This window comes from Pogoniulus pusillus, chromosome 30 (assembly GCF_015220805.1).
Source record: "Pogoniulus pusillus isolate bPogPus1 chromosome 30, bPogPus1.pri, whole genome shotgun sequence".
NCBI lineage: Eukaryota > Metazoa > Chordata > Aves > Piciformes > Lybiidae > Pogoniulus > Pogoniulus pusillus.
The window spans coordinates 9,220,451-9,241,350 of record NC_087293.1 but is presented as its reverse complement, the minus strand read 5'-3'; the positions used below and the strand labels follow the sequence as shown (position 1 = coordinate 9,241,350).

The 20,900-nt window shown below is 41.4% G+C and overlaps 3 protein-coding genes across 5 annotated transcripts; 2 read left to right on the top strand and 1 right to left on the bottom strand.

The window, feature by feature from the left end:
- Window positions 1-183: 183 nt before the first annotated feature.
- On the bottom strand, window positions 184-4,715 carry EIF2B1 (eukaryotic translation initiation factor 2B subunit alpha). The gene is made up of 9 exons (XM_064168918.1): window positions 4,620-4,715; window positions 4,444-4,545; window positions 4,201-4,337; window positions 3,778-3,894; window positions 3,199-3,311; window positions 2,250-2,318; window positions 1,334-1,409; window positions 1,038-1,163; window positions 184-578 (listed from the first exon to the last, which is right to left on the bottom strand). Exons 1-9 carry the CDS (start codon window positions 4,630-4,632, stop codon window positions 423-425), a joined length of 909 nt encoding a protein of 302 aa, XP_064024988.1. The 5' UTR covers window positions 4,633-4,715; the 3' UTR covers window positions 184-422.
- On the top strand, window positions 4,701-10,318 carry GTF2H3 (general transcription factor IIH subunit 3). Of its 3 annotated transcripts, none has more exons than XM_064168916.1 (13): window positions 4,701-4,784; window positions 5,156-5,235; window positions 5,570-5,676; window positions 6,636-6,799; window positions 7,048-7,110; window positions 7,321-7,350; window positions 8,113-8,141; window positions 8,225-8,299; window positions 8,518-8,571; window positions 8,784-8,852; window positions 8,975-9,110; window positions 9,193-9,229; window positions 9,324-10,318. In XM_064168916.1, the coding sequence occupies exons 1-13, from the start codon at window positions 4,775-4,777 to the stop codon at window positions 9,391-9,393; spliced, it is 924 nt and encodes a 307-aa protein (XP_064024986.1). In that variant the 5' UTR covers window positions 4,701-4,774; the 3' UTR covers window positions 9,394-10,318. The 3 variants fall into 3 exon arrangements, with proteins under 3 accessions (XP_064024986.1, XP_064024985.1, XP_064024987.1); XM_064168915.1 differs by having other exon boundaries at window positions 5,567-5,676; XM_064168917.1 differs by lacking the exon at window positions 4,701-4,784 and adding an exon at window positions 4,849-4,996 and having other exon boundaries at window positions 5,567-5,676.
- A 292-nt stretch (window positions 10,319-10,610) lies between these two features.
- On the top strand, window positions 10,611-20,744 carry TCTN2 (tectonic family member 2). Its single transcript, XM_064168868.1, has 18 exons — window positions 10,611-10,749; window positions 11,471-11,584; window positions 11,904-11,977; window positions 12,741-12,936; window positions 13,145-13,245; window positions 13,481-13,677; window positions 13,897-14,020; window positions 14,104-14,239; window positions 14,877-14,942; window positions 15,730-15,858; window positions 16,117-16,194; window positions 16,519-16,599; window positions 16,966-17,077; window positions 17,465-17,568; window positions 17,935-18,091; window positions 18,771-18,896; window positions 19,643-19,731; window positions 20,483-20,744. The coding sequence occupies exons 1-18, from the start codon at window positions 10,677-10,679 to the stop codon at window positions 20,596-20,598; spliced, it is 2,073 nt and encodes a 690-aa protein (XP_064024938.1). The 5' UTR covers window positions 10,611-10,676; the 3' UTR covers window positions 20,599-20,744.
- The last annotated feature ends 156 nt before the right edge of the window (window positions 20,745-20,900 follow it).

Here is a 20,900-nt window from a genome sequence, read left to right as displayed (position 1 = left end):
TGTCCATGGAGACATACAGACAACCTAAGACTACCACTCGTGTGGTATGGCAGGAGTAGCAGCTTTCCCTTACCAGCCCTGTGCACATTCTTTTTTCCAGATCAGTAAGTCACAGTGTAATTCAGAATAAGTCTGAACACACCATAGGGTATTTTATTTTACAACATCTAAATACTCCACCCATCTCTGAAATAATTTATTTTAGGTCTTTAGAAGTTGTAGTAATTTGCATATTAGTTTTTTTTCCAGTAGTGGTCCATCCACATGTAATCTTTAGCTTTAAAATCCCAAGAAGGATGATAATTACATGAATCCTTACAGTGTCATCTACTTATGTTCATGTAACTTGTATGATCTTCCAGGTTCTTACAACCATGTCAGTTACTGAAGAAGATGATAGATCCCATACACTGAGTCCTCTATTAGAGATAGAGTTTAATAAGTTCATCACTGACAGCTGATGGAGTTAAGACACCAAGGTCTGTAAACAGTAAGGTAATTAGTGATGGTGATGTGTAGTCAATCCAGGGATGCTCCTGTGTTAGATTCTGACTTGTTTTCAGAGTGTCTGCTTTATACTAGAAAGAAAGAGAGACCATGAGTTATTACACAACTACAAGTTAAAAGCTCTTTTGGGCAACAGCAGTATTGTAGTCACAGATGTTTGTGGTACAACTGAAGGAAGTCAGTTGCTTTAACGTGAGGCCCAGGCTGATGCCACCTTGGCCTCAGCTGCTGTATCTTGTGTGTAAGGTACAACTCTGAAGTGTACATTCTGAAGTACAATTCTGAAGTGTACTGACTTAACTGTTTCTTGCCCTCAGCTGCTCCTGTGCCTCAAAGAAACCAAGTCAGGAGCCAAATATTAAGACAAATTTTGGTTGTGTGGCACGTGATTGCAACATGAAGTAACTCCATATTATGTGAAGGAAGTTGTAGTTGAGAGATCTGGATAAATGAAGATGCTTAGATGAAAAGTTTTCAGACATGTAAGTGTGCATCTTATCTGGCTAAAAACCAACTTGCATTTCTCTTACCTTAAACTTATCTGGGACGTCCTGCTGATTTAGAGGGAAAAGCCTTACAAACTTGAAACTTTCTGCTACCACATAAAATGGCTTGTTCTGAGCTTTGGCACACACAGCTATTTGGTTAGTGCCAATCTGTGGAGATAGGTGGAAAACAACACGCAGATAAGTGTTAGTGTGACATAATATTGCCCAGTTTCCAACCATAATAGATGTTGACTGGATAACATCCAAATACAAGAGACTGCATTCGTCAAAGAAAGGCAGAGTTTACAGAATGATGTCATAAGTTTGCTAGCTCTTACCTTGTTAATAATGCCTCCGCTTTCAACTACACCTTCAGCACCAACTAACACCAGGTCCACTTTCTCCATAATGTAGCTGTTCACAGAGAAGGGGAAAAAAATCCAAGTCTTACAGGGTAGTATGACACATAATTTGCTGAACAGAGCTCAGTGATTGAAAACAGTCTCACTGTGTAAGTGCTGGAAGAAGACAAAATCTGACTAGAAATTATATGGTTACAGGAACATGGGTGCCTGTGCTAAGATATTGATGACACTGAAGTGCATCCCTCACCAAAGAGAAGATGCTCCTCATCCATCCTCCCTTTCTTTACATCCATCCAATGTGTTTTGTTAACTGAAAATACAGATCTAAAAAGGAAACCATCAACCCAAGTGATTTAGTAGACTTAAGATGTGAAACAGAGCTTGTAGACTTGTCCACTAAAGCCACTCTCTTCCCTAGACAGAGGCCTTGGTGAGCAGACTGATCCTGGAGGCAATCTCTCAGGCATTGTGCACTTAAGAACTGTGGTTCAGATGTACTGTATTTTTTTCTTTCCTCAAGTTTTAAACTTAGACTAAGCAGTGGTAATTTAGCAAATAGCTTAAGAAATTCCCAACTGATAGCACATATGCAAATGAGGAAAAAAGGAATCGTTGTGCACAGCACCTTCAGATCTTTTTACAACTGTCCCCAAGTTCTACACTCCAGTCTGACTCTTTTTTTCATTCTAACACTCAGGCACCAAATACTGTTTTGTAGCAGACATCCTCTCCTCGTCCTGCACCTATGAGTGTAACTTGTTTAGCTTGTTTGATGACTATGACCAATTAACAACCTCCGTAGTTTTAGCATGCTTCTAAGAAACTTACATACAAGACTATCAACATGAAATAGTGATGAATATTGTTAAGCTTTACTGATCACACTCACCCAACTGCAGCATCCAGAATCACAGTCACTGGAATGTTCAGCTTCCTCAGGGCTTTTGCCATTTTTTGCCTATTAAAATACAATACTGTCTGAAGCTTGAAAGACTTTTCTTTAAAGATAATGCTACAAAAATAGTGTCTGAAAGACTGAAACCCATGACTGCCCATGTTCTCTTGCCTGTTTTTTTTTGTTTATGATGTACCTTCTAACAGAAAATAAGTCCTTGTGTAGAATAGAAACAGATTACAACAAACCAAACAAAAGCCAAGTCAGTTTGTTTTAGCAGTCAGGAACAACAGCTATAGAAATATGAGTCAGTGAACTATTACCAAAATGACAGACTGCCTTAACTGTCTCAGCTTTTCCATCAACAGGGTGTGAGAAAGAAGAAACAAAAGTACAGGGTACATTGCTTGAAGTTACTTCAGAGAAGCTGGAAAATTGTATATTCTTGACTGAAAATCCTTGATCCCAGTGACAAACTGGTTAGTAACATGTTATCCGTTAGGGAGGATTTATTGCTTTGCATATACAAGGGTGTACTCTCAAGAGGGAAAGCTTGCTTTCTTGCTGTCAGTAATTTGGTACCTTTAAGTAACATTGTGAGCTAAATATTTTACGTTGTTATGCTTAAGCTAACACTGATTATTTCAACCTACTCTTGAAGCAGGCAAATCAGTTGTCTTCCATATCCCAGGGGAAATGTAGGTTGCCTGGCACTGATTGAAAGTTTGTAAGCCCTTGAGGAAAACCTAGGTAACACTGTAATGACCAAACAGTAGTTTGTTTTTTTTCACTTGTGCAGAATAATGTGATATATTGTTAGTGATGGTTACTATTTAAAATGCTGCAAGCAAGCCTAGCAGCTTTTCTCAAGGTGTGACAGATTGGATGCTAGTTGTAACGTACCCTGTTAACCAAGATAAAACACAAATCAATGAGTACTTGCCCTGCTTGATCTGGCTGTGATTCAGTGACGTAAACACTGAATCGCTTCTTTGACTCAATAGCTGCTTCTAGCACTCTGAGAACCACTCTTGAGTAGGCATGTGTCAGTATTCGCTGCCAAAAAGAAATATTAACCTGATATTACTTTTTGCTGAGCTTTGGGAAACCTTTAATTTTGAGAATGGTGTCATGGCTTTTACTTCACACAACTGACCATCAATGTTAAGCAATAATGTGTGTCACTTGTTCTCTACAAGTCATAGGATAGCAAACTACACTGTGCAATGAACTTTGTGTCCAGTTCTAATGATGGAGCCAGAGGTGATGTTTTTGTATATTTAAATGGAAACTTGAAGCTGTGACTCCTCAGCACCTCTTAGAACTAGACCACAAGTTAAAAGAGGGATTGCATGGGAGCTGAAGGAGAAGTTGTAGCAAAGTGATGGGTGATACTATACCCATATATGTGTGCAATCACACAATGCTCTGGTTAATGATAATAAACTCCCCTCCCCTTCTGTTTTCCCATTACTGCAAGCTGCAGGGCAGCAAAAGAGTGACCCTGCTTTGGCCTACTTACAGCACCATCTCTGATGAAAGGATGACATAGCTTGGCAATTTTGTTCCTTGAGAGAGAGACTTTCCTCAGGAAGATCTCCCCGCGCTCGATCATGATTTCTTTGCACTTGGAGTAGTCCTGAAAAACAGCAGTGCCATCTGAGAGGCTGGAGAGTCACAGAATCCCAGCATGGTAGGGGCTGAAAGGGACCTCTGGTCCTAACCTCTAGTCCATCCTCCTGCTACAGCAGGTTCACCTAGAGCAGGTTGGACAGGATCGTGTCCTGGTGGGTTTGGAATCTCTCCAGAGGAGACTCCGCAACCTCTCTGGACAGCTTGTTCAAGGGCTCCAGCACCCTCACAGTAAATATGTTTTCCGGGCTGTTCAGATGGGCTTGGTTCTCCCAGCGGGCAGCACAGCTGAACCGTGGGCTGGTGCCCTTACCGAGTACTCCAGCGAGGTAAGGCTGATGAAGCGCAGGAAGAGCTCTCCACCGGAGGAGACGGCCACCGAGGAGTCCACTCGAGACAGAGTGTCGATGGCGGCCCGCAGGCTGCTCCTCAGGCCCTGTATGGTCTCTCCTGTGAGGAGAGGCGGAGGTGCGTGGTCAGGGCCTCACCGACACCGCGGGCAGACCCGGAGCAGCGGGGACACCTTCCCGCCCGGGCTGTGGGGACTCGCACTCACCTCGGTCCTGCTTAAGGAAGCCCAGCAGCGCTCGGATGGCGGCCACGGCCGAGGCGACATCGGGATCGTCCCTCAGCTGTACCCGAAAAGTCTCGATCAAGTCTGCAAAGAAACGCGGCGCGTCAGGCCAGGTCCGGCCCAGCCGGCACGTCCCGGCCCCCGCTCCCTAACGTTACCGTCTGTGCTCATGATCGCTCCGCTCCGCGCCCGGCCCCGCCGCCGCCGCCCCGCCCGCCTCGCCCGGGCGTGGCCCGGCCCGTCTGGATGACGTCAGGGCTGTCCGGATGTCATCTCCAGGCGACCGGAGCGGCGGGAGCCTGCGGCCGCGGCCATGAGCGCGGGTGAGGCGGCGGGGTCGCGGCCGGTAGCTGACGGGGCCCAGCGAGCCTCGGCCCTCGGGCAGGCTGGGCTGCGGCCGCTCCGGCGGCCGGGTTCCTCCTGGAGAACACCCCGGTGGGCGGGAGCGGGGCTGTGGGGCGTTATCGCCTCTGTCCCTCCAGGCAGCTCCGCCAGGCCCATGGGGCAGCCCGCGCGGCTCTGGGGTGCCTGGCCGGTGGGTTCCGCATGTTCCCGCTGCCACCTCCCCTCTGCCCGGCCGCTCTGAATTGCCAGTGGTCCCGGGAATGCTCCTCTGCTCAGGGGACCTTCAGTCGCTGCTGTCTGGCCTTCGCACGGAGCCTGGGGTGACGCTGCTCTGTTGTCACTTTTTCAGAGGATGACCTGAACCTGCTGGTTATCGTCGTTGACACCAACCCGATCTGGTGGGGAAAGAAGGCGCAGGGAGAAGCTGAGGTACGGCTTCTCACTGTTGGTACTACTGATGCTGCTTTTTGAGGGAAATTACTTTCTAAGTTCTCAGTAAATAGCCAACAAATAAGATTAGTCTTTAATTCCTGAGCTGTGCTAACTTTGCCTGCTAAAACATGTGAAGGGTATTGGAACGCTCCTTTTAAAATGGCTTCCCAAAGTTCTGTGTGAATCAGAGCTTTTTCTCTGAGTACTTCTGCTTAGGAACTTCTCTGTCTTCACATTTAAATGATTTTAATTGCTGTTATTTGAGAGTCTTGTTTTAAGTTACTTAAACTATAAATGTTACTGGGCTGTATCTGCTTTCTTCTTCCAGCAGTTCACCCTATCCAAGTGCATTGATGCAACAATGGTACTGGGAAACTCGCATTTGTTTATGAACCGCACCAACAGACTGGCTGTAATAGCAAGTCACACGCAGGAAAGGTAGAGTTGCTTCTTAACAGTGTAAAGATTTAAAGTGCAGGTTTCCTATCTATATCTTGATTTTCCTGCTGGATCAAAGTATAGAATTGAAGCTAGGTTTAAAATGCGTGTTATATATTTGCCTTAAAAGAAACAACTACAGCAGTGTAGGAAAGAAATAATCTGACTTGGTGCCTTACACAAAACAACACAAAGGCTTACAAGATATAAGAGAGATTTAAACAGACTTAAAAATACATGGAGAGAGAGGGGATGGTGGAGATGTGGCAGACAGAACAATGGGTATGTCAGAAATTTCCCGTTTAGTGGATATTTTGCCCCAGATAGTCCTGAGTCTGAGGATGTATCTTCCAGAGCAGGCCTGGTATCTATTTGCCAGTTCTTTTAAGAGCCGTCTTGAAAGGCCTGTAGTGATAAGAGGAGGAGCAATGGCTTCAAACTAGAGAAGAGTAGCTTTACATTGGATGTTAGGAACAAGTTCTTTACCATGGGCATAGGGGAACACTGGAACATGTTGTCCGGGGAGGTGGTTGGGGCCCCATCCATGGACATATTTAAGATGAGGCTCAACAGGACTCTAAGCAACCTGATCTAGTTGAGGATGCCCTTGCTTACTGCAGAGGGGGGTTGTACTAGATGACCTTTGGAGGTTACTACCAACCCAGGCCATTCTGTGATTTGGTGAAAGGGAGGAGGTGAATATGCATTTCACTCTGTTTTGGATTTGAAGGTTGTCTGTCTTATGTTGTCCCTTTTAATGTCAAAAGTATTAACAGTGTTTGAAATTCTACTTCAGAGTACTGCTATCTACAACTGGGTAGATTATGGCATTATTCATTGGACTACATGATCTCCAGAGGTTGCTTCCAACCCCTGTCATTCTGTGGTTATGTGACTTTCTTTTTTTTCTTCCAAGGTTAAAGACAAAAGGTGAATACTTTGGGTTTCGTCTGTTTCAGCCGTTTCTTGTATCCTGGGAAGCGCTGGACTTTTGCAGATCTCTTTGGCGATGGTGGTGCTTCCATGGAATATAACTGCTCTGGCAGTAAGGACGGGAAATATGAATTGTTAACTGCAATAAATGATGCAATTGCAGAAGAGATCAAAGACCTCATGACAAAAAGTAAGGAAAAGAAAATTCTAGGGTTAATATGCAAGACTGCTAAACACTTGGGCTCTTAAGAAGTTGTAGAAACTTTCTTTTTTAGTATGTTTAAAGTAGATGAATCTATTGAAGTGTCTGCTTGACACGTCAGGCCGCTGCATTAATACGGTTTGCTAAAGCTAAAACTTGCAGTATTTGGTACAATGAGGTTCTGCAGCTGTTTTTATGTGTAAAAGTAACATTTTCAACTTTTCCTTGTGTTGCAGCTGAGATGAGGGGTGAGCAAACAGAAACTCTGTTAGCAGGATCACTTGCCAAAGCACTTTGTTGTATCCTTTTGATGACAGAATCTTCAAAGCCTTTATTTGAAGGCTTTTTCTCATAATAGTAATTGTTTTACTGTTCCTGTTTTGTAATAATATTAAACACTGAAACATTTTATGCTTATGAAAATGAGTGTTGGCTAAGGTGGGGGATGTGTGGTGTAGATACTGGAGTTGCTTCCAAGAATATAGATTCCTTAATGTCAGTTAATGTAGACATCAACAAGATGAGTAAAGAATTAAAAGGTAATGCTCCTTCTCCTGGTTTGAATACTATTTGAATGGCAATAACAGAGAGAAATGCGTGTATACATGCAAACAAATAAGGATCTATTTTGACACACCCTGATTTTCAAAATTGGCAGTAGTAGGTAGAGGTTTACCCTCATTGTTTGAAGTTGGCCCATTTAGATTAGGCATGGGCGGTGATGAGATGCAAAGGACTTGATCATTAGTCCACATTCTTACTCTGGCTTTCTCTTGCAAGTAAAGCTGAAATTAGAATCTCTTTAGAACAACTGAAGGTTGAGAGGAACATTTTGGAAGTCACACAGTGCAAAAATCCCCTTCCACAGCAGAGCTGTGGTGCAAGTTGAATTTCTTAATCAGTTTTATTCTTCCTCTTGTCACTTCTGTGATCAGGAAAAGTGCTATTTGTACAGATAGTTTTGCAAGAAGCCAGTTGGACTAGAATTTGCTATACATTTCAGATTGCTTTCATCAGTGTGAAATGTATAACTTGCAATATGTTTCAGCCAGTGAGTGGGTGATGAATAGCTTTGAGCATTTCTTTCATGATCAATATTTAACTGCTTCTGGACAGTAAATGGGTCTGCTTTCATAATAAGTGTGAATTAGTCCATAGATACTCATCACTGGGACTCTAAAAGTTTCATACATATTTTAACTTAGTTGTTAACTAATGTGTTAGATGTTACAGAGTTTAAGTGGCAAACAAGGTGGTAGAAGCAATGTGGACATGCATTTCTTTTTTTTTTTTATTCTTAGCCAATCAAGAAATGAAATCAAGGATTTTGGTAAGAACTTTTGTTGTCTATTTTCCATTAGTTGAAATGCAGTCATATTATGTAGGCTAACAATTGTGAATCGCTTTATGTAGGTCATAAAAGCAGCAGAAGACAGTGCATTGCAGTATATGAATTTCATGAATGTGATCTTTGCAGCACAGAAACAGGTGAGGCTGTCTTTTTGCATATAAATGATATTTTATTAATGTGCAAAGACAACAAAATTGTTCATTTCTCTTATGATTATGTTCTGATTGAATTATTTGCTGTGGCATTTATATGTGGAGTGTAGTTTGGCAGTGAGAGGTCATGACAGTAACATTCACGAGGCCACATTGGTCCTAGCTGAATTTGCTTTTCATGCATTTTATCTCTCTTCTTGCAGAGTGTTCTGATTGATGCCTGTGTCTTGGACTCTGATTCAGGTCTTCTACAACAGGTACAGAATTGCAGTTCTTGTCGACTCTTTATATTAATTCAGAGATACTTGATGCTAGATAGTTTGACATGTCCTTCAGCTCTCTTCTTTCCTTGGTTTCAAGAGTGAATGTGACTCTGGCAATGTGCAGGCCTTTTGCAGGTTGTAGATATTTAAAATACTCTCTTGATCTCATGAAACATAAAAATCTGATCACGCTCTCTGTTTTCCAGGCTTGTGACATTACAGGTGGCATATATTTGAAAGTGCCACACATGCCATCCCTTCTGCAGTATTTGTTGGTGAGTCACTTAAGAAACGCTTCAGTGTGTTTCCTGTGTCAAGTGTGAAATCTTACTGACTTAACAAGGCAATACAGTAATACCACTTCAACTTGCAAAATGCTTTTTCTCTGTTCATGCAGTGGGTTTTTCTCCCTGATCAAGACCTAAGATCACAGCTTGTCCTTCCACCCCCTGTTCATGTCGACTACAGAGCTGCATGCTTCTGTCATCGAAATCTCATTGAAATTGGTTACGTGTGCTCCGTGTGCTTGTCAAGTAAGTTTGCAAACATTTAAGAGTCTTAATGCTTACATTCAAATGAACGTTTTAGTGAAAGCAAATTCTTTCTGTTTTCCAGTATTCTGCAACTTCAGTCCAATTTGCAGTACATGCGAGTAAGTGCTCTTTTTTTCAAGGGTGGGTGTGGAAATATGTTTAGGGTACCTGACAGTTCCTTCAGTTTCTTGTTCTGTTTTTTTTTTTTTTCAGGACTGCTTTCAAGATATCCTTACCACCTGTCATGAAAGCTAAGAAGAAGAAATTAAAATTAGCTTCCTAACAGCATTATGTAAACGAATCATAAACTCCTCCAGTAATTCCATGAAATGGAACATACCTGAGAAATTGATGGCACTTTTGATGGGATAGGAAAAAGAAGTGTATTAAGTGTTATTACTTGTTTCTTAAAGGATTAATATTTAAATCTCATGCCTTCTACACAGCCCTTTAAGTAGAGGATTACTCTATTGCCATTTAACCTGTGCTGTTATGAGTTCTAATTTGTAATTGTGAAAGGAAGCAGAAGTTACAGCTTGTTGAGAGATACAACCCTGTGAAGTAGAAGGTATTCTGGACACTGCCAAGTTTCACACCTCCAAGTTATTTTCAAAGATAAGGGAGCTCTGATTCTTTTTCTGTGCTGGTGTACAGGTAAGAATCACCATTTCTAGTGCATAGGATCAGAACCTTAGCACAGGGACTTCTTTCTTGCTCTCACTAGCTATTTTTGGACCAAAACTGCATCAGTTTCAGAATGAGTAAGCCAGCAGCTTCAGGATGGGGCTAGAATCCCCTCCCCCCTTTTTTTTTTTCTCAACTGGATACCTCTTCATTAATGATTTTTTTGGTGGCAGAACATGAAAATATGCTGCATACTTCTGAGCATGGCTGTAAGTGAAACAGACAAATACTTTCCTCTCTCTGAAAACTTACTGTATAGTTTGTTTTGACTTGGTGCTAGTAATGGATACGTTCCTGAAAGGAATACAGAGCAATTGTTAGCTACATAAAGTAACTTTTTTTCCCCTGAAATTGTATATAGGAATTTATGCCATGTCCTCATACTTGGGTCAGGTTTTTGTCCACGTAAGAACTGTAGTGCCAGTCTTTTGCTGGCTTGTTTGTCAGAAGCCATCGTGCTTGAAGGCTGTATTTATAATTTCCTTTGTTTGAAACGTTTGTAATAAAATCTGTTCTTTTGCAAATGTGCTTAGATACTGCTGTCGTTAACAGCGCGTTCTGAGGCTGGGCTGCGCAGCTGCCTTGCCGTTTGGTGTAGCAGTGTGATCCGGTACTCGCTTTAGTGCCTGAGGGACAGTGTGCGCTGTGCGGAGTTCGGTGCGGAGGTAGAGGACAGGCGGCTCCGGGCTGCCTGCGTTGATTCCGCTTTCGGCGGTGCGGTCGCTGCGCGGCGGCGCTGGACGCGGGGCGGCCCGGCCGCGCTCCGCCTTTCCCGCCACGGCAGCGCTTCCCGCCCCTTCCCGTTGCCATGGCGCCGCGCTGCCGCGGAAAGATGGCGGGCGGGCGGCAGCCGGCGCCGCGGCGCGGCCTAGCTTAGGCGCCATGGCGGCTGTTCCCCTCGGGGCGCTGCTGCTGCTGGCCGCGCCCTGCCTCGGGCAGCAGGCCGGGGGCCCCGGTGGGTGGAGGGCAGCGAGAGCAACACGAATGGCAGCCTCCGCGTGGGCACGGGGGCGGCAGCTGAGGGGAGGGGGCCGGGGGTGCGGCGGCACCTTCCGTGACTAACGGCGGGGCCTGCCCGAGCGGGCATGAGGGCAGGTCCCAATGAACCTTTGGTGCCCCTGGCCGGCACAGAAGTGTTGACTCCGGGGTTTCAGCCGCTGCTTTGCACAGAAGGAGTTTGGGAGGGGAAAAGGTGGAGCTGCACAGGTTGGGCTTCCCAACCGTGTTGCAGGTTCTAAAGGAAATTCTGGTGCAACTCCCGACCTGGAGCCCTCAACTTGAGCCTGTGCTCACAGACCGAGGGCAGTAGCCTGCAATTACCGGCTCGTAGGTAGTGGCACACCCTTGGTGCCCTTCATGGAAGCAAGAAATTAAGCGTGAAGTCAGCAAGAAATGCTAAATACGTTACTGCCTGACACGTGTGGGCCAGTAGGTGCTGCAGGTTGCACTGCTGCATGCTCACTGAGACAAAGGTGGCACAAAAAGTGAACCCTTTGCTCTAGCAGTTTCTGAGAACATTTATATGGTACTGAGCATCACAAGATATTCTTGTTCTATCTGTGACAATCTGAAACAGAGGAAAGTAAGAACGCACTCAAAGTGTTTAAGACCTAGATTTGTCTTACGGATAATATCTTTTTTTGGTCGGTGTGTGTTAAGATTTGTTTATTTTTCAGTCTTTCAGCCTTCATTTATCCATATGTCAGGGCCTAGAGTCAGTTCATTCTTCCTTGGAAATTCTTCAGGAGTTAATTTTTCTATCGTTTCAAGCCCTGTGAATGAAAAGACAGGTAAGAGCACTTCACTTCCTCTCCTTCCTCCCCTCCCTCCCTAATGTAAATAAATAAGTTTGAATTGTGAATATTTATTCAATGTTAGAATTAATAGAGAAATGACAATACATTTAATTTACTGCTTTAATAGTTACTGAAATAGGAGCTCCAAAGGACTTCTGCTGACTAAGACTTTGATTCTCTATTGACTCCTTGTCAGATGGGTCTGTTGATGTACCTACTCGAAGTCACAAGTGAAGTTTCAATGCATTTCTTATTTTCTAGTCTCATCTAAGTGACAGTGCAATCTTTAAGTTTTATCTTTTTTTCCATACAGGAAAATTGCATCTGGCAAATTGCAGTGGGAGTGAAAGAGCTGGTGATTGGAATTTGAATGTTACACGTGTTATGGTATGTAAAGTACTGATTCTTCCTTAAAACGGGAAGGATTGAACTGTCATATATTAAAGGCTAGTGAAATACTAGCAAAATGTTAATGTACTAGCAACCCAGTTTGGGTGTCTTGTCCTTGCCTTTTTCCCTTGGCATATCTCTTTGTGTGAATGTCCTTGCTGGAGTTCACTGAGGTACAGCTTTGACGTTAGTGCCTTCTCCTCTTCCTCTACAGAACTGCCTGTGCTTCCTGGCAGGCTGTAGCACCTAAGACTTTCAGATCTGCTGGAAGCAGGTAGTAGAAATAAAAAAAATAGTGGTTTTATACAGCACGAGCTGTGGATCATCTGTGTTTATTTAGACTTGCCTTCAGTGTTATGTTATATATAACTCCCTAGGGATTTTATCAGCTCTGCAGCCATTCCAGATTTCATCTGAAGGGAACTGTTAAAGCCAATATTTACTTTTTTTTTGCAATTTGTTCTTTTTTTCTAGAATTGTGCATGTGATTTCTGAGGTAACTTGATCTGTGTGCCTGCCTTAAAAGGTTCTGTGTACAGTTCATATCCTGACTGTATTTGCATATCTCAGTATCAAGCTCTTTGTCATTCCACTCCTAACAGATGTCCAATTTTATATGGGAAAAAACAGCATTGCATTGTAGTGCTGACAGAACACAGTGGTACTGAGACTTCTCTTCTAGAAGCTAATGAGTTTTATAAATAGGAGTAATTTAATACAAGTTGCCAAAGCTGTCAAACTCTATTTTCTTTTTCTTCAGGACACTTCTGAAGTGACTGTAAGCTTGCCTAGAAACCTGCAGTTGTGTTTGCCGAATGCCACCGACTGCTGCACGACACCTCTTTGTGTGGTTGAAACACTTCAGGTTTTAGCTTGCCGAGATGCAGTCATGTTGGCACACCTCTTGATCCAAGCTGAGATATATGCCAACTCTTCCTTTACAGGAAATGTGTCAGGTAAATGTTTAGATATGCTGAAGAAGAAATGATGTTTTGGCAAGTTGAGATTTTGACAGCCGTAAGGGATACCGAATCATCATTCGTAGCATTTAAAAAAGGCTTGTACACAATCAGAACAAACTGCAGTGCACATGGTCAATTTACTTGGACTTCAGTCCATTAATATGTTTTTTTCTCTCTCTTTCTCTCTCTTTTTTTAATACAGAAAATGCAACTATCATCCCGAACCAGGCATTTCAGCCCTTGGGCTCTTGTCCTTGTGACTTGACAGCTGGAGCTTGTGATATTCGTTGTTGCTGTGATCTGGTACTTATTTCATATTAAACTTGGATTAAGTGGTTTCAAAGTTTCTGGACTTTTTCTAGTGTCTGGGGGAGAAGAAGGCACTGCATGCTTCAGACCTGTTTGGGTTTTCCAGTATTTCTAGTACCCAATATGACCTCTTTCCACAAAACTGGTTTGATTTACCTATACGTATGGCTATGGTGCCTATGTTAACACAACTACCCTGCTAAAAAGTGACCATTATTTTCTCTTTCAGGAGTGTACACCAGACTTGAAGCAGTTATTCAATGAGTCATGTTTCACTGGAGTGTTTGGTGGGGATGTAAACCCACCTTTTGATCAGCTGTGCTCCTCACATTCAATGGAATATACCCCTGATTGGTTTCCCTTCCTTTGTATACAGTCTTCTCTTAACAACACACCGTTTCTTGGCTACTTTTATCACGGCTCTATGTAAGTCTTCAAAAAATTAATTTTCTCAACATGTTCATTAAGTATGCTAGTGAAAATATAACCTGCTTTTATAATGAAAGTTATTTCAGAGTTGGAACGTTAACTGCAAATGGAGAAATGTCCTTGGTACTAAATGAGAGCACGGACCGTGAAAGCAAGCATATAATTATTTGTGTGAGAGTGAGTAAAGAAGTGTTTAATTTCTAACCTTGTTTGCAGTTCTACACCCAGAGTTCCTTCATTTAAAATTCCCTTACAAACTTCTCCTGGGAGGCTTTTCACTGGTTACAGACAAGGAGATCCGATTATGACAGAAGAAAATGAGTATTTTGCCATTCCCCAGGTAATCACTTTGTATTTAGGAGCTTTTGATTTCCTCTTGGTTTGTCTGACACCATAGTTACTTTTCTGGTGACCCACCTACAGCAATCCATGGCCGGACAGTGTGTTGGAAATGCCCCCGTGGCCTATCTTCATAATTTTGATGTCAAATGCCTTACCAGTCTGGCTTCTTACAAAGCAGGACTGCCCCATGATGTGAGGATCAACAGTGGCACTGGAGGTATGCTGTATAAACCCTAACAGAAGTATGTTCTGTGCTTCTTGGAGCTGCTGGTGATAGTAGCTGCATTGTTAACTGGTGGCTGTAGTTCAGCATTTAGGGACATTCTGTTCCTGTTTCGGGTGTCCTTCTAACAAGTGTCCCACTATTTCCCAGGATTTAAAATGTAAGAAGTAGGGGGATTTGCCTTTGTTTCCCATTTATTTGTAACATATTGGGTACAGCAGCACATGACAGAGCATCTCTCACGCTTTCACGTTTTCAGGTTGTTGCAGAGCCCTTCTTCTGTCAAGAGGGTGCAGTATCATCCTTTCAGAATTAGTGAGAAGTGGTTACTTTCCTGCACTACAAAAGCATAAACTCATCTCAAACTCCAGACTGACACTTCATGAAATGATTATTTTAAATTCCATAGCTAACTAATTTTGTTTGTCTATATTATTCTTTGTAAGACCCAGAGATCATTAGCTATGTTCTCAAAATACAGGAACTATTTCATCCTTTACCAAAACAAATGTTCTAAATAACGTTCTCCCCAATTTTTATAACAACAAGGATTGCACTTTGGATGTGAAAACAGCATTATCTGTCTCTCTTATTAGTCAGAATTACTGCAGTGTTTGCTTTTAATTCTCAGACTTCATCAAACAAAACGTCACCTACAGGACCGTCACCAACATGGACAAATTCAAAACTGAAAGTGGTATGTCTCTTTCATTTTAAAAAAGTGTTTCTTACCTGACCTGGATTATGTAAGAAATAGATGATTTTGATGCTTAAAATGTTTACCTACCATGGTTCTCAGGAGGGATATTTATCTTCTCTACTACTCAAAAAGTAAACTCTTTGACTTATTGTAAAGCAGAAAGTATTTAACGCAACTTCGTTTAAATTTGATCAAGAAATAGGCTTCCTTAACTTACATGAAAAGTAATTTTTGAGAAGAAAAAGATACACCAGAGAAGCCCAGAATTTAAAAACTCTCCAGGATGAACTTGCAGATGGGATGGGCAGACTGTAAGCAAGTATATAGATCTCTATTTTGTACGTTCTCATGCCTTTTTAAGAACCTTTTTCCGCCAGCATAGTAAGTGATGTAGAACAGAAGTCCCCAGACAGTGGGAGGATAATGCAGCACAACTGAAACTAATGGAATCCAGGGTAATGTGTTTTTCCAGGCAGAGATGGCTCCCTGGGAGGGACTAGTCCAGAGAAATGAATCTGGTGGTAATGCACAGTCTCATTTTGGGCTCTTCTGGAGAGATTAAGCTACAAAAGGACCCAAAACTGCTGTTGTTAAAATATTGATAAGATGGAGGGGATTGTATTGTCCCTATGTCCTAATGAGGTAGGACTTAAAATATATCTTCAAAAAGATGCATCTTCTAATTTCTGGAATGTTGCGGCAGTTTATGTGTTCTTTTTCAGCTGCTGTAAACCAGCTTTCTAATTAGCAGTGCTTTTCATTATGCCCCATTTTCTTCTGCCAGAAAGCCTTCATACTGCTGCAGTTCGGTGTCAGAATGTGACTTTTGCAGAGCATTACACCTTCATTTGGAAAGACAAGAACATAGAGCATGCAAATGTCACAGTCTTCCTTGGAAGTTTATGTGATGGAGGTATCGTGGAATTTCCTTTATGACTTTTGACTACTTTTCCCCCTTCATCATGGAAATTCTGTGGTAGAATCTCTTATTTACTAATGCTTCTTAAAAAGAATTTTCCCTGGACTCTAGAAAGAAAATTTAGGATACTGATTTCCATAAATGTTGTATTGTTTTATATCTTCTGTTGCTAATGAAGGACGAAATTTGGTATCCTGCATAGAGCATAATTTTGCTAATTTACTTCTTTCTTTTTTTCTTATTTCTTTTCAGAAATACTGACACAGAGATTCACAGTTAAATTTCTAAGTTTAGAGAGTACTACTCCAGCACAACCCTTTGGGAATCCAGGTATAAATACTTTATTTTGCTTCTTAAAAGTGAAAAGAAAAAGATTCCTACTGCACAGACTATTATCAGAGATGTGTTTTATATCTCATTCATAGTTACATTGCTAGTAAACACCTTCCTGTCTCAATACACTGCCAATGGTAGTAGCAGTAATTCATTTTTAGGCTTTTGTTATGTAGGTAATGATTATTTAAAGTGAGTGTATTTCTCCTGCAATGGAAATGTCTGTTCATTTACTTCAAGACTGATGGCATTTATTATTAAAACAATGCCAGTACTTACAGATTCTTATACAGTGTTCACAATATACCATTTTATGTTTAGGTTATCAAGTTGGAAAGCCAGTGAGAGCTGCAAATATGAATGCTTCTGATACTTTTGGAAGCCTAAACATTTGGCAGCCAGGTACTGGCTTGTGAGGTTGCAACTGTAATTAGTGCTAACCTGTTGGGGGTTTTGGTTTGGGTGTTTTGTTTGTTTGGTGTTGTGCTTGTTTTGTCTGTTTGTTTTTATCTGTTTGCTTGTTTGTTTTTTAAGACATGTTTTAGTTAAGAATTTCTGCTAAATTCTCCTTTTCTAGACTACTCCCTAGCTTTATTTAAACTTCAGTGGGTAAGCTTCTAGGGCTTTCCTGGAAAATACAAGCTGAAGTTTTTATTTCTATTTTTGAATGATTCTATTCGATGTTTTGCATTCTATGTTGATTTTTGCACAACACTGGAAACTAGCAATTGGTGCAGGAAGGCTCACACAAGTTGTTTTCATTTCTAGCTGGCAGAGGTTTATGTACATCAGCAGCTTACACACCAGTTTTATTTGGACTAGATTCACTCTCTGGATGCCTTCTGGAAGTTGGTATTAATGAAGATTGCAACCTCTTAAGGTGAGCTACATAGGTTGAATTGTTTTCCCCTTCAGCCCTCTTGTTGCTTGTTACTTGATTCTCTGCAAGTGTCTATGATAAGCACTGTTAGGTACTTTTTAGATGTTCATGTATACATTTCAGCCTTCTGTAGCTGGCAGTCTCCTTTTTAGAAGAGAAATTATAAATAATGGCTTCACTTGACTCTTTCTCTTCAAATGAGGAGTATGTTGGGGTGGAATGCTTTACCATTTCTTCCCTTCAACAAGTAACTCAATAGTTCAGGTGTGGTTTTGTGGAGTGATAACATCTTTCAGAGAATATTGACCTTACGGTGTAATAATGCAACCCAGAGCTGTAGATAATACAGATTTACTACTTGTGTAATCTTACATTCTTATTTTGCAGAGGAAATGTAACTGAGAAATTGGATTCATTAATACAGGCCACTCACATTGGAAAAAGGGATAATTCAAGTTACAGTGATCTAAATGATTGGGTGGAAATCATACGTAAGTGAGGTTTGAGGTTTGTATGCTCATATAATCAGTGAGAGCATCTCAAAACCAAAATGTAATTTCAAATGCTTAAAGATACTGATCTGTGTGTCTGGATCCATAAATATACATGCACACACGTGCATAACTCATTGTACTTATGGATACTGCACTAGCACATATTTTACCATCAGCCTGTACACACATGACTTGATGTTTCAGTTCTCTGTTGATACAGTTCTCTTTTATAATATAGAAAAAACATTTTTTTCCCTGTGTGGCAGTTACCAATGTTTCACTGGACTATGACAATAATATAGTAATGGAAAAGGTAATGTCTTCCATAATATTCCATTTAAATAACTCCATTCTTCTCCACAGGTATTGATCCATTTAATTCTGATACCAATGTGAGCACTGGAAGCTTAAGAGGGATTTGTCCAGATATTCCTGCAAACCTGAACATTCGCATAATCTTTGCTAATGTGGGTGCAGTCCAAGGGATCCCTCGTCAGGAAATCCTGGCTGTGCAGATCAGGTACAAAGAGCTGTGTCTCTGCATGTCTGACGCAGAAGTGTTTCACTTTGAGACTTGCTTGCCTAGCATACCCAGATTAAATGTTACAAACAGAAATGTTACTTTGTTATTTATAATTTTTTAACATGCTTTTATTTGGGCAACTCAAATTCCTTTGATCACAGTCAGGTTTGCCTTTCTCCCTCTAAAATGGAAATTAAATAAAAAATTAATGCCTATAAATAGATAAACTTTCTGCTGCATTGAAATATTAAATGAAATCTGTGGTGCTGCCAGTGGTGGGCAAACACAGGGCATTCCATCAGAAAAAAAACCCAACGTTTTAATTTCTTGTCATATGTTGGAAGTGACAGTGTTGTCCTGTGTTCTGGATTATGCCCATGTAGAGATCTTCTTGAGAGCTGTGATAAATTTTTTATTCCTTCCTGAAACATGGAATTTTCTCTTTGACAAAAACTTGTTTTTTTTTTTCCCCAAGTCAATCCCAGTCAAATCCATGGGCTTTTCCTTCTCTTTACTTAATTTCCAGCCTTTGCAAGTTCTCTCTCTGCACGGTGTTGAAAATCTAGAGATCATCGACCCCCTCCTAAGTACTGTGTATTTGGACCTTTTGTGGTTATGTTTAGATTCTCAGTTTCCATTTCCAGACCTCAGGTAATAATTCTGTATATTCTTGCAGCTTCTCCACAGTCATATGGCAATTCCAGTGTGGGCTTACCTGTGAGAACAGCACCAGCTTTCTTCCTATCACTGCTTCTGTTCAGTTTATCAAGGTGCCAGCTCAGCCACCCATTCCACTGACAAGGTAATTTCTGTATAAACGTTGATGTCCACATTGTGTTAAGCAGTTGTAACATTAGTAGCATTGCTCAAAAGGTTACTTTGTTTTGGTGGAGTACAGAGCATGAAGGCATCGTTGAAAGATGTATTGAGTAACCATTCTGTTAATGGTAGGAATATGAAGAGCTGTAAATTACACTGCAGAGTTGTGATTTGGTTTTAACGGGAAAGCTTCTGTATAGTTTACTTGGGTGGATAAGGGGTACTGAGTGAGGCTCCCACACTATCCATTGCCTGAAAATGTTCACCACAAAATGACTAAAAATTACAGAAGTGGAGGAGAAGACAGTCCTGTTTCCACTGAAGGAAAAACAAATCCTAACAGAATAACAAGAAGCTTACTTAGTTTTTTTTGTTTTTATTTGTGTTTTCCCTGTAATCTGGATACCATCTGATGCTTTTGTTCAACTTTGACAGTTCTGTGATTCTGTGAGAGTTGGAAGGGACCCTAAGTATCATCTAGTTCCAACCCCCCTGCCATTGGCAGGAACACCCTCCATTAGATCAGGTTGCCCAGAGCCTCAAAAACATCCAGTGATGGGGCTTCCACCATCTCCCTGGGCAATCTGTTCTAGTGTCTCACCACCCTTATGGTGAAGAATTTCTTCCTATTATCTAATCTAAATCCCCCCTCTATCTTGGATCCACTTTGCTGATGTTCTGGTACTGGAATTAATAAACCTGGGGTGCTGGGTTTTGTTTTTTTCCCAGATTTCAGATGAATTATACAGAATTTGACTGCAATCGAAATGATGTGTGCTGGCCTCAGCTTCTTTATCCACTGACACAGTTTTACTCAGGTAAAAATAATAAGCAGTGTGGAATGCCATAACTGGCTGTATTTGAAACAGATGTGCTGTGTTTAGTCTGAAAGAATACTTTGTAGTGGGGAATTACAGTTTCTATTTTAGCAAGTGTGGTCTTATTTTTTCCTTGGTAATGCAATAGTTTCATAATTAGACCTCGTGGAAGGAAAAATTACTAGGAGTACTTTGTAGATAAGATCAAAATTTTCTATCTGCTTGGCAGAGAGATTCTTTTCCACTCCCCTGTGAAATTTCTAGGACAAAGGAGAATCTGTCCCTTTATGATACTGTTCTATGTCCATTTTCCACAGTACTTGTAGCATTGTTAGTACCTACTATTGCCCTTGAAGCCTGGAGAGAGACTTTGTTGCTCATTTTGCCAGTATGTGTTTTTCAGTCAGCCCACATGAGTTCCAGTAAAAATTTGCCACCCTGATTATTTTTACATGTCCTCTATGTAAGCCTGTAGTAGATTTTTTTTCGTGGCAGGCTCTAGAGTGAATGTCTGGCATTTGAAAGGGCACCAAGGCACTTGGACTGTGTTCTGGGAGCTTCACAGATACAGGCAACTGCTCATGTTTGTTATTTGCACAACCTCAGGCACTAAAAGTAGACAATATCTGAAGTTCCATGCTTCATTATTTTATCCAGGCTATGCATATACTTTAATCTGTGTCCTTTGGGTTGTTGTCTAAAGTGAAATTTAGCTCTCATATACTTATACTTTTTATCCTTTTTTTTCCAGGAGAACCATATTCCCAGTGTCTTGCTAAAGGCCTGTCATTGGCATTCCTTGTTTTACTTGCAGCAATTCTGAGTAACCCCTGGGTTTCTAATTTATGGGATAGTTCCTTGGTTTAAAAATGTTGATGTAAATAGAACCACTTTTGATAATATTTTAAGTGCTTTTGGGTAAGATTTATGGATAAATGTTCCTGGATTTTGTAGATGTTTTATACGAACATTTAAAGATACATAAAATGGATACTCTTATGGTATGCAGAAAATGGTTGTTATTTAAAACAAAAAGAATTGTTTAAAACAAAGAATGACTTCAGAGCTGCATTTGGAGCAGGAAGAATGCAGAGCTGACTTCACCAGGGTGAGCTCTGCATCACACACTGCATGTGGAGCCCAGCCCAGAGACCGCAGAGGTCTTGTCA